At 42.9% G+C, this 13,123-nt stretch overlaps 2 protein-coding genes across 2 annotated transcripts in view; one reads left to right on the forward strand and one right to left on the reverse strand.

The window, feature by feature from the left end:
* The first annotated feature begins 326 nt into the window (after window positions 1-326).
* Window positions 327-4,426, forward strand: LOC114641572 (zinc finger protein 107-like). Its single transcript, XM_028790611.2, has 2 exons — window positions 327-809; window positions 1,873-4,426. The coding sequence occupies exons 1-2, from the start codon at window positions 386-388 to the stop codon at window positions 2,670-2,672; spliced, it is 1,224 nt and encodes a 407-aa protein (XP_028646444.2). The 5' UTR covers window positions 327-385; the 3' UTR covers window positions 2,673-4,426.
* Window positions 4,427-10,326: 5,900 nt separating this feature from the next.
* The window catches only part of LOC114641558 (zinc finger protein 585A-like), a 62,356-nt gene continuing 59,559 nt past the window's right edge, over window positions 10,327-13,123 (reverse strand). The window contains exon 5 of the mRNA XM_051927709.1: window positions 10,327-12,877. Within this exon, the coding sequence (XP_051783669.1) occupies window positions 11,451-12,877 (1,427 nt within the window). The 3' untranslated portion in view covers window positions 10,327-11,450. The remainder of the gene's footprint in view (window positions 12,878-13,123) is intronic.

Below are 13,123 nucleotides of genomic sequence, written 5' to 3' on the forward strand. Positions count from 1 at the left end.
CCCCCTGTGCATGTTGTTGCTTTTGACTTGATAAGCTGAACTTTGTCTCCATATCAGATCGGTTTGTTTACTGCTGAGAGCTTCTTGACCAGACATGGGGGGGGGGTCACAGTATTTCAAATCTCTCCTATAAACTTAGTTTGTGGTGTTCTGTGGTTGTGTTAACCCTAAAATGTGCAATCTGATGACCTTCTGATGTAATTCTGTCTTTTTTTTATTTCCACAGGAAGCATCCATCTCAGATGACCTGGCCATGCAATGAAGAGTCTAATGACCTCCAGGTCAGGGCTGTCCATGTGAGGGGGGGTGTGTGTGTGTGTGGGGGGGACGTCTTAGAAGAGCAGAGCAGACACCTGGGGTTAGAAGGAAGAGTTTTACACGGAGGATGGCGTCGGGAAAAGATGACGAGATGACGGATGACAGACCGGCCCGCATTAAACAAGAGGACTGCGAGTGGGGCACACCCAGTGGTGTGTCTGTCAAGGCAGAGGAGTGCGAGGTTAGCATCTCAGTTTTGAAAGAGGAGGAGGGCGAACGCAAGATTGCGGATCTCAAATCGGAGGAGTCGGAAGATTTCTTAGTTACGCTTGCACTACAAAAGCACGAAACTGGGAGTGCGTTCAAAGAAGGGGGTTGTGGTGAATTTCATTCCAGTGCCCTGCCCTGGGTCACTGAAACGGGACAACCGGCTACCTGGGAGAATTCAGTGGAAACGAAGGACAAGTTATTTGGGCTTGAAGAGAAAATCAACGAAGGGAAGGGGCGAGGAGAAGAAAAAGAGCAGCAGTCGTGTCGGAGCATGGAGATAAGTAAGTAATGGGATTCAGCGTCCCAGAAAATGACAATAGCAAGGTTTGAAAATTTGGCGAGGGGTTGTCTTTGCAGTTTTGGCTTTTTGAAAATGAGAGCGGCATTACACGATTAACTGAACTAAAATCAAAGCCCAGCTGCTCAGGTTCGCAATGTCTAACAAAACTGAACTTTTCTAATTTGGATAACATTACCAATGCCAATTTTTGCATGCGATTTTAATAAAATTATGTTTATTATGAATTATTGTATGACTGGTGCCTTTATCAAAGGCAACTTACAACACTTGAGATGTGATGCGTTACAGTTCTTTTTCCAATTTGAGCACATATGACTTGCTCGTGCTCACACACTGGTGTCAGTAGTGGGATGCCCTTATCTATGGTGACTTACAGCATTTTGTTTGTTTTTTTTAATTGGAGCCCAGGCAGGTGAAGTGGGATTTGAGCCCACAACCTCGGGGCTTCCAGTCCAAAGCCTTAGCCGTAACGCCACACTGCCTGTTTAGACTTGGCTTGTTCTTTTCCATTTTCCAGAAGGGGTTTTCTCTGTGATCCTCCCCATTCTGTGTTGTGTTCTTCATGGGTTCCTCCGTATTGTCGTTGACGATTGCGGTGTTGTTGCCACGTGATCTGAGGTGTGTGATGTCATCGACCGTGCCCTGTTTAAGAAGGTGTTGCTGTATATCCAGCAGGGGGTGCTCCTTTCTCCCCTGGAATGTGTTTCTTAAGTCAGAATTGACTAGAACCAAATGCTAAACCTGTGGTACACGTCATCAAGTCCATTTTCTTCATCTGAGATTGCTGACAGATTTGAAATCAACTTGAGAATAGATTCCAGGGCACACACATCCACACTCAGTCACAGCAGACGGAGATTAACACAGCAGACATACATGTGAGTTAGGAGAGGAAGATGATGAAATTGAACAGACAATTGGAGAACATGGAAAGCCCAAACACACAGTGGACAAGACACTAAGGAGTCTAGTCAGTGTACCACTTATCTCTGTATAATATTTTTATTTAAACATGATTAACTGAACTGTTTGTTTAATTGCAGATTTCCAGGAGAACAACATCTTCTTCCCACCCTCCTCTGCTCAGACCTCTGTCAAGTGCAAGCTGGAACAGACACAGGACAACGAAAATGAGATGAGATCCACAATTAGATCAGCGTGTTTGCCACCTGGCTCTTTCCAGCATACTTGTCTCCCTGCTGCTAAGAAAGTAAAAACAGAAACCATCAACAGTGAACACCTACATGTGCATAACACAAATCAAGAGGCTTTGCTCCAACACAATTCTAATAGTAAAGATCATAAGTGGACTGAAACGAGACCGAAGCCCTACGCCTGTTCTGAATGTGGGAAGCTATTTTCACACAGCAATAGTCTTCACAGACACAAAAAAATTCACACGGGAGAGATTCCGTACTGCTGTCCAGAATGTGGTAAACGATTCTTACAAATGAGCAGTCTGAAAAGCCACACGAGAATCCACACTGGCGAAAAACCTTATTGCTGTTCTGAGTGTGGGAAGCGATTCTTACAAAAGTGCCATCTTCAAGACCACGTCAGAATTCACAGTGGAGAGAAGCCTTATTGTTGTACTGAGTGTGGCAAACAGTTCTTACAAGTCAGCCACCTACAGAGCCACATCAGAGTTCACACTGGAGAGAAACCTCACAGCTGTGCAGAGTGTGGAAAATTATTCTCCCACAGGAGTGGCCTTTATAGCCATAAAATAATTCATACTGGGGAGAAGCCGCATTGCTGTTGTGAGTGTGGCAAGCGTTTCTCAAACAGCAGTAAGCTTAATAGACACATGAGAGTTCACATCAGAGAGACAAACAAACCTTAAAAAGTATGAGGAGATGCAAGCAGAAATGTGTAAAATGTGGACAAAAACCTCCAACATTGTTGTTTGGATCAACCGGACTCATTGAATGAAAGTTTCATGTAGGCGTCCTGACAATTTACACCAAACTGTTTGACTTATAAAAGGAGGCATTACTGGGGACAATGCAAAATTCTAAGCTATTGTGACAAATTTAAGAGAATGGCAATGGTGCATATGACCTAAGTGATGATTGAGGTTCACTCCTGTCTTGTCTACAAGCAAATATAACCATTATGGAGAAACTGGGAAACTCTTTTGCAAATGCTTCTCACCAATAAGAAGTCTTCAGAGCCACTAAACCGTCCATCATGAAGCAGAAGTAAAGTACTAAGAAATGCAGTTGGAGATGTGACACACATGGGACAAAACAATTGACATTGTATCAGTGATGCTGTGATACACAGGACTAATTTAAAGGACCTTCTAGGGCCATAATGATATTCTGCCAATCTCTTTAACCCCATATGAATCGGAAAAGTAAATAATACGAGGCATCATTCAGCTACTACACTGAAGCCTCACTGCATATCAACCTCAACAACATACAGTATGTAGCAGTACAGCGTCACATCAACACTGAAGACTGAGGACCACCCAAATTTTGCTTTAAAACAAACACACACACACAAGTGGTTTGAAGAATTTAACCCTAAAGAAAAAAATCCTATCCTCCTGCAGTTGCAATGTTCAAAAGCAACATTCAGATTCACACATGAGAGAAGCCATTTTACTCTTCTGAATCTGGCAAGCGATTTTCACAGATTTGCTGCATTTTGTAGCCACTCAACAATTTATTGTTATTCTTAACGTGAGAAGTGATTCTCACAAGCAGGCAGTCTTCACAGGTCTCTTCATTGTTGTGTTTTTAATGTGGCATGTTAGCGCTGCTGCCTTGCAGTTCAGTGATCAGGATTCACATCCCATGTGCTCACTGCGTGGAATCTGCATGTTGTTCCCGTGAGTTTTATTCTGGTGCTCCAGTTTCCTCTCACCATCCAAAAACAGGTTAGGTGAATTGGCACTAGTGTATGCTTGGTGTGTGTGGCACCATGTCCAAGGGTTGTTTGTGCCTTGTGTCCTATGCTAGCTGGGATGTGCTCCAGGTGAACCTCGTCCCAGCTCTGGATTGAGCAGGATAATAAAAAATAACTTGACATGGTTACTTAATGTGGCAAACAATTCTCACAAATAGTCTTCACAGTCACAAACAAATTCATAGTTGTCTTTCTAATGTGGCAAGTGATTCTCATAAACAGGCAGACTTCACAGTACCTGCAGAAATTGCAGTTGTGATCTTAATGTGGGAAGCGATTCTCACAAACAGGCAGTTTTCACTGTCACAAAAAAAAAAGTCACTCTGGTGTTGTTAATGTGACAAGTGATTCTCACAAGTTGGCTTACTTCACGGTACCTGCGAGAATCACAGCGGTGTTCTTAATGTGGCAAGTGAGTCTCTAAAGCAGGCAGTCTTGTCTGTCACAACAGAATTCTCTGTGTTGCTCTTTATGTGGCAAGCGATTCTCACAGATTGGCTTCACTGTTACAGAAAAATTCACACCCGCACACAGTACAAATGATCTGCTGCCTGCCACTGCATCATTTTTTCACTTTGATTATCAGGGAGTCTTTGAATTCAGCCCTCTGTAGGTTGATCATTTTCATTTCCATCAAACGATGTGGCATCCTTTCGTTCCTAACACATTACCCAGTCCATAGCAGTAGAGAAAGCCGTCAGGATTTGTTTTCCCATTAACATCTGATGTGTTTTCAAAGTGTTACTTTGATTTTTTTGAGCAGTTTATGTATGTGTATGTATATATATATTGCATAGTTTACTGTCAAATTTACTTTCACCCTTATTTGGGCTCATGAGGCGTACACACTCGCTGCACCCCTCTCGGGGATTGAACCTCGGATGACAGCGTCAGAGGCAAAGCTCTCTCTATGTTGCGCCACGGCGTGTGGTTCGTTTATTTGACAGCCTGGAGATCGGGGTAATTACATTCATAGCATTCGTAGTCTGAATCACAGTCGATCCCCGAGAGGGGCGCAGTGAGTGTGTACACCTGATGAGCCCAAATACGGGCGTAACACGTGTCGCGTACTCTTTGCATTATTTGACAGTAAACTATGCAACATTCTATGATCTGCTTCTCGCAACTGAGAGGGCATCGTGGCGGATGTTTGCCGACTTGCAGACCAACCACAAGCGTTATCTGGTAGGTAACCACCCATACAATCAGATTGTGATTCAGACTACGAATACTATGAATATATATATATAGTAAGAGACGGCTGTTAGCTCAACCCTGCTAGATGCCACTGCGATGGAAGGACTTGGCAAGGAAGCTTTTGTGGGACACTGCCTCTCCCAAGACATTAGATGGCAGCTCCCCTGAACTGCAGCGGTGCCCCAGATTCCTGCAGGGCACTATGGGATTTGTAGTGTATTACCACGGCCCTGCTGGGTACTGTGGGTGCCACCAGGGGACGCTGCAAGAGGAACAAAGGAGTTGCTTGGAGGATGGAAGCTCCAAAGTACTTCTGGGCTGAAGAAAAGTCCTCCATCTGACCCGGAGGTGCTAACAAGTCACGTGGGAGGAAGAACAGAAACACTTCCGGGTCACAGACTATATAAAGGAGTGCTGAAGACCCAGCAGGTGAGCCAGAGACGGGATGTGTAGGACAGAGCTTGCTGGGAGGTGTGGAGAAGAGAATATTTGATTATTATTATAGTACTAGCCAACCTGCGGCGTAACATACGCCACATAATTATTTATTGATGGCTGAACACTTCCTGAACGACACAGTTGTCCAAATGGGGTGGGTTGGAGGATATGACTGTGAGTGAATGAAAAGATGGAACTCTGGAGAGAGCAACATACAATTGTCTTTGAGTGAAAACTGGGTTTGGCAGATACAGGCGTATCGTTTTGAAAGTTTGTCCCTGCGCCTTATTAATTGTCATTGCAAAGGCCAATCTAACAGGAAATTGTCTGTGTGTAAAAGTAAAAGGCAAATTTGAATCTGATGGGGTCAGGATATCCGGGGAATAAGGACAGTTTGTGAGGTAGGAGCTGCGATAGTCTTACGCTACAGTACATTGTGGTGAATGCTGGTAACAGTCAGTCTAGTGCCATTACAGAGACTTCATGCTGGCATGAGGTTTCTGAGAAGCATGACGACTGAACCGATTTTAAGTTTGACTTTATGCGAAGGCATGCCAGTGGGAGTAAGACTGTTAAGAAATTCTTCGGGGAATGAAACTTGATCTGTGGGATCGTCTGTGATGATGGAGTCAATGCTGGTGAAAGTCACTTCGTCAGTAGGGATAAGTTTCGGTACCAGTTCTTTAAGGTGTAGCAAATCTTCGTTGGTGACGCTTAATATAGCTCACGTGCTGAGTTGTTCCGGAGTCACAGTTGAGAAGTCGATGTCGCCACGTGGTTGTTGAACGAGATCAGAAATACAAAGAAAACAATGTGAAGGTAATGGACGTGGGAGGAGTGTTAGAGTTGGCGGGCGGGGCTGTGTAAATTGGTGGGCGTGGCTCTATCGTGCGTATCCCATGGTATCTGTCTTGCGTGCCATGGCCGGCTGCTTAGTGAATTGGTGGGCGGGGCTCTGTGTTGCGTCTTGCCTGCCATGGTCGGCTGCCTTAGTGAATTATATACAGTATATAGATTGTTGTGTTTCATTTACCTGCTTATTGTGGCTGGGGTGCTTTGGAGGGACTGCTTAAAAGAAGAAGAATTAAAATACTGAGTGCTTTTAACCTGTGTCTGTGTCTGTTTGTTGGGTTTAAAGGGGCAACAGTGACCCCTAGCGTCCTTACTATATATATATATATATATATATATATATATTATAATTTATACTGTATATGTATATATACTGTACATACTGTATAATATATATATAGGGTGGTCCAGATCTAACTATGCAACTTTTAATGCAATGTAATAATTACATAATTATACTGCATCCTGTATAAGCGTTACCTGGTTTGTAACCACCCACACAATTCAGGTTGGGACTCAGACTACGAATGCAATGAATATATATATATATATATATATATATATATATATATATATATATATATATATAACAGACAATAAGCCCCCAACACACATATGAACCTCTGGCTTGGAGACTGGGGAGCTGCTGCTGTCACCCACAGGCTGGCAGGTGGCAGTACGGTGGGGTCAGACCTGTCCAGGTGTACATTTGAGGATATTGACATTTGAATACAGAAGGCCCAGCTTGTTGCATCCACCAAAGGAACACGGTATTTGACGTTTGTTCAGAATGTTAGAGTCTGGATATGTCAACCCCTCTTAGATGGTCAGCACAGCTGGTGAGTACAACAAAATCATTACAATTATGTATCACTTTCCTAACCTGCTCAAGCTGCCTGACCTACTGTAGACCACCACCAAGCAGTACCCACCTGGATTATACGATGGCAGCGATTCCTGATTAGCACTTAATTGGTGATGGGATGAGAGAGACAGAGGATCATTAGGGGGGCAGCATGACCAGGCTGTGGTCAGCAATTTAGCCAGGGCATCAGAGAACACCCATCTCTATTTTAAAGATGCCCAGGGATCTTTTACCACCACAGAGTCAGGAACCTCAGCTTTATACCTCAGCTGAAGGATGCCCCCACTTTTTACAGCACAGTGTCTCCATCACTGCACTGGGACATTGGGATCCACACACAGACCACCTGGATAAGTGTCCCTTACTTGCCTCGCCAACACCTCTTCTAGGAACAACCCAAACTTTTCCTAGGTTGTCTCCCATCGAAGTACTGGCTGGGCCCAACCATGTTTAGCTTCAGGTGGATGACCTGATCTGAAGTGCAGCTGGTGTGGCTCATATTTTTCAAGGCAAATAATTTGTTTAGACTCAAGCCAGACCAAACCAGTAAAGAATAAAGGTGGTGGCAACTAATGCTGTTATGTAAATGAGCCTCGTGCTCCTGTCTGGTATTTCTGGGCCAATCACTCATACTTGGACACATAAGAGGGGATTTTGGAAACACACAGAAAAGTATGAAATCCTTCACATACATAAGACGGTAAAGTTGTTCACTGCTCTGTTGGTGAGCCCATCCAGGGTTGGCTAGACTGTCATGGAGGACATCTTAATGGACTAGCGAGTGGAGCTTAAAGGTTCAAGTCATCTGTGGGAGCTGCACATTCTCATTACAGGAAAAAAACACAAAACTCACTCTCTTCATGTATTCCCTTAAAACTTAAGGTGGACGGACGCTCCTTTGACAAGAAATCCATAAAGAGGTTTATAGAGGGCAGTGAGAAAGTGTTTTCTCCATCCGATTTTTAATACTGTTAGATATTTTTCCTAAATCATGTTTTCAGATGTTCAACCAAACCCTAACATTTAAATAAAATGATCATTAAAATTTAAATAAAAGGAGCTAATGTGCATACATAAACACAAGTTCTTAACCCATGTTTCATTAATTTATTAAAGAAAGTTCGGTTTTATCAAATGTGAAAAATGAATTGCTCTCTTAGAGATAATAACTAATACCCCCCATCCCCATGGCTCCTCCAGTTATGCCCACACCACCCAAGTTTCTCATTTCTTAGGAATATCTTTCAGAACAGCAGTGGGAAATTCTTGAGGGGCTCTGATTTTTTTTTTCCTCTTATATGCCGAGAATCGTTTACCACATTCAGGACAATGATATAAACTCACCCTCTTTATGTATTCTCTTAAAAATTATGGTGGATGGTTGCTCTTATGACAGCACATCCATTCACAGATTTATAGAGGGCAGTGAGAAAGTGTTTTCCCCATCCGCTTTTTAATACTGCTAGAAATTTTGGTACTTTTCTATTATCGGGACGCAAATCACATTATCATTTTGAAGATTAGGCACCCAAAGGGGAAATTAACATTAGGGACCTATAGGTAACTATGCTTCACCCCCACTAAGTTTAACTCTTTTAGGGCTAATTTTTTTTTTTGTTTCTTTTCTCCCAGGGCTGAATATTTTTCCAAAAACTAACATTTTTTAAAAAAGAACACAAAGCAATTGTTTAACATATCAAATCAACAAAAAATATTTCCTTTTGACAAATGTTACTGTCTTGCATGTTGTATGAGCCTGAATTCTCTATGATTTCACATACATATCACATACATTTTACACAGCAAAGTCTGATCTCGCTCAAAGCAGCCAATTTCAGTCATTGCCACATTGCACTCCATACAATATGTGTTGCTTTGGTGCCTATTTTTCAATTGTCTGTTGCTGCACTTTCTCACATATATTGTTAGTGTGTACTGTAGAGAGACAAGTCACCCATTTGCCATCATGCCATGCCAATATCACCAAGTTTTCTGCCTGCATGAAAACCGTATTGTCACCTCTTTTCATCTTCTGAAACTTTATGAACTTTATGTATGGCATTATAGCCTGGCTCACCCCATGGGATTTGCTTCTGTTTATTACAGAAGTTAATAAAACTTTGCAGCAGCACGTACCTAAGCCACCAGGGGACAAAACACGTTTGGACCAATGCTCCCTGAAGTTATATCACCAGTTCTGTCCCATCTCTATTTGTAATGCCACAGCGCGCTTCATCTCGTCTTTCGTTGTTGGTTTCCACTTTGAAAAACGAGAATGCGATGCAAACGCAGCCCGCGATTCAAAAAAAATCTCTGCCTACCTGTTTGTCTCGTCTGACAGTAGCTGAAAAGCAGCATCAGGAGAGAACAGCCTGAAGTACAGCAGCTGGTGATCTGTCGTGTCCAACAGCAAGCCATGCCGTCTTGTAAACTCCGGTAGCCAGATCGGCTCTCAACGGATCAATGTCTGTGTATTTATCCCATGCGAACCTTGCCGTAGATGCATCGGCTGCGCGAAGGCACGCAACTGGCAGCAGATCCGCTGGCGCGGCATCGGCTGGTGTCTGATCAGCTGATGCCTGCTTCTAACTCTCTTGCTCGATCTCCTGATCACTGCCAATAAAGTCCGATTCTGAAAAATCAAGAGTCCGACTCCGCGATAATGCGCATAATGCGAGTGTTTTCTTTTCTGCACTTGCTTCGCTGCCTTTTCACATGTCGGTGCCATCTTGCCTGTTTACATTTCGCAACTCACGCACACGCAAGGTTTAGTTGCCGAGTCAACGAGTCTAGCATTCCTCCAAGCACAGAGGGAATGCCTGTGACGTGACAGTGAGATTTGTCGCCATTAACAGCTGATTGTCGCCCTCTATCCCTGGATGTCGACTTTTGTCGACATCCGCCTTCAACCCCTCCTGTCGACAAAAGTCGACATCTGCCCTAAAAGAGTTAGGGTTAGTTTTTGTGGTTGGTGTAGGCCAGTCTCATAATTTAAAGTCCAAACATTAAGTAACCGGGGCAGCGGCCCCACCGATTTGCTTCCCGATAATAGAAAAGTGCCGCCATTTTTCCTAATTCATGTTTTCAGATGTGCAACCAAACCCTAACATTTAAATAAAATGACAATACATTTTTAATAAAAAGAGCTGATGTGCATACATAAACACATGTTCTTAACCCATATTCCATTAACTTATTAAAGAAGGTTCAGTTTTATTAAATGTTGTTTCTCAGGGATACCTTTTGACACATTCAGAACAGCAGTGAGGTTTCTTTGCTGTGGTAAATTCTTGAGGGGCTCTGATTTTTTTTTTCCCCTTATCTGTGAGAATCGCTTACCACATTCAGGACAATAATATAAACTCACCCTCTTCATGTATTCCCTTATAATATAGGATGGATGGTGGCTCCTATGAGGGTACATTCATACACAGATTTATAGAGGGCAGTGAGAAAGTGCGTTTCCCATCCAAATTTTATTACTGTTCGATATTTTTGTAATTCATGTTTTCAGATGTGCAGCGAAACCCTAAATAAAAGGAGCTGATGTGCACACATAAACACAAGCTGTTAACCAACATTTTATTAATTTATTAAAGGAAGTTATGCTTTATCAAATGTGAAAAATTAAATGCCCCCCCCCCCAGTTTCTTGTCTCTCACAAAACTATGGAGAGATGGTAACTCGCTTGTCCTGCAGAACTCCTTCAACTTAGTAGCACTTTTGGGATTTTCAAGCATGAAATAGTCACTTAGGTTTCTCAGCAGGGTTTGTTTTGGCCAATCCTCCAATCCAACTTTCTTTCCTTTCACTGTTTGTTGGTGTGTTTCAGTTTATCGTCTTGATGTGTAACCCAAATCTATTTCAATGCCAGATGAGGAATCGAGGACCTGACGTTATCCTGAAGAGTCCTCCGATACTCAGCAGAATCAGAGGACCTTCGACGGCAGCCACTCACCCTGTTATATTATCCAACAAATAACAAAACCATTTGAGGTCCCACTGTAACTGAATTTCTGTTAGCCCAACAGTTGTCCTTTTGATACGGCCATCTACAGAACAGTAATCCGGAACTTCCAAATGTGAGGTGATCCCTCACTAGTGGTTTTATGACCAAGGCCATGGTAGCAGAGATGGAAGTTGGTTCAGGGTAAATTATTATTATAAAACAGCACCAAAACCTTCACGGTACATAAGATGATAAAGTCTGAAGTGACCATGAAAACAACAACAAAAATAACCCTTTCAGACTGATTTCTCCCCAAGCACATTTGCGTGTGCTTTTGAAGACTGTGACTGTCGAGGAATCATTGCTTCCATTGTAGACAGCAATAAGGTGTGAAGTTGGCATATTTATAAGAATCTTTTCCTACATTCAGAACAACAACGTTGTTTCTCCCCCGTGTGAATTTCTGAGTGTCTCTGAACACTGCTTATTTGTGAAAATCGTTTGCCACACACTGAACAGGAATAGGGCTTCTCTCCTGTATGAATTCGTGTGTGCTTCTGAAGACTGCTACCATCGGAGAATCGCTTGCCACAGTCAGAACAGCCATATGGCTTTTCTCCAGTGTGAATTCTTATATGGATCTGAAGACTGCTTTTTTGCGAGAACCGTTTGCCACACTCAGAACAACAATGGGGTTTTTCTCCAGTGTGGATTCTGGTGTGGATCTGAAGACTGCTTTTTTGCGAGAATCGCTTGCCACACTCAGAACAGCAATGGGGTTTTTCGCCGGTGTGAATGCTCATGTGTCTATCGAGACACCTGTTGTCTGAGAAACGCTTGCCACATTCAGAACAACAATGAGGCTTCTCGCCAGTGTGAATTCTTTTATGACTATGAAGGCCACTGCTGTGTGAGAATCGTTTACCACATTCAGGACAACAGTAAGGTTTCTCTCCGGTGTGAATTCTGCTGTGTCGTTGAAGTTGGAAAATTAGTAAGAATCTTTTCCCACATTCAGAGCAGCAATGTGGTTTTTCACCAGTGTGAATTTTAGCATGTTTCTGAAGACTGCTGTTATAGGAAAATCTTTTGCCACATTCAAAACAGCAGTGAGGTTTGTGTCCAGTATGAATCGTTATGTGTTTCTGAAGACTGCTGTTATGGGAGAATCTTTTGCCACATTCAGAACAGCCATATGGCTTCTCTCCTACATGAATTCGTATGTGCTGTTGAAGAGCGCTATTCTCAGAGAATTGTTTGCCACATTCCGGGCAGCTATAAGACTTTTCTGGACTGTGAATTCTTACATGTCTCTGCAGACTGCTACTGACTGAAAATTGCTTGTCACATTGTAAGCAACAATAAGGTTTTTCACCAGTGTGGATTCTAGTGTGGCTCTGGAGACTGCTAATTTGTGAGAATCCTTTGCCACATTCTAGACAGCAATGGGGTTTTTCTCTAGTGTGGATTCTTTTGTGTCTTTGAAAACTGTTGCTGTGTGAAAATTGCTTGCCACATTCAGAACAGGCATAGCACTTTGGCCTTGGCTGAATCGAATTTTGGTCATTTTTACTGTCAGATTTGTTTTTGAATGTTGTTTTGTACTCTTGGCCAGCATATAAAGCCTCTTCCTCTAGAGAACATGCTTGTTGCTGATCAGTAGTGATGGGTTCTGTCTGTGCTGAAGACGAATTACACTGGAAAGAAGATACGGCCCAACTCTCTGATCCTCTGGTTGACTTCTTTGTCTTCTTTTTGTCCAGTTTCTGTTGCAATCGACGCTGGCACGGGGTCTGAGCAAATGAGGACAAGCTGCCATTCTCCTGTAAATCTGAAATAACACAATGTAGTTAAGTAATTTAAAAATAAATAACACATCAAAAAGAGACAGGTGGCACACTGCTTGGTGATGCCAGTACACAATGAGGCTCCATTTCTGGAGCAGTACTACTGGAAAAATGAAACTTCAACTCCCAGCAGTCCCTGCAGTGGCTCTGATTGGTCATCTGCTGTGGGTGCAGGGACTTCTGGGCACAAGGAGGCTGGTGCAACATTTAAAAGGGGGCCAGTTCTGCAA

Source organism: Erpetoichthys calabaricus, chromosome 5 (assembly GCF_900747795.2).
Source record: "Erpetoichthys calabaricus chromosome 5, fErpCal1.3, whole genome shotgun sequence".
NCBI lineage: Eukaryota > Metazoa > Chordata > Cladistia > Polypteriformes > Polypteridae > Erpetoichthys > Erpetoichthys calabaricus.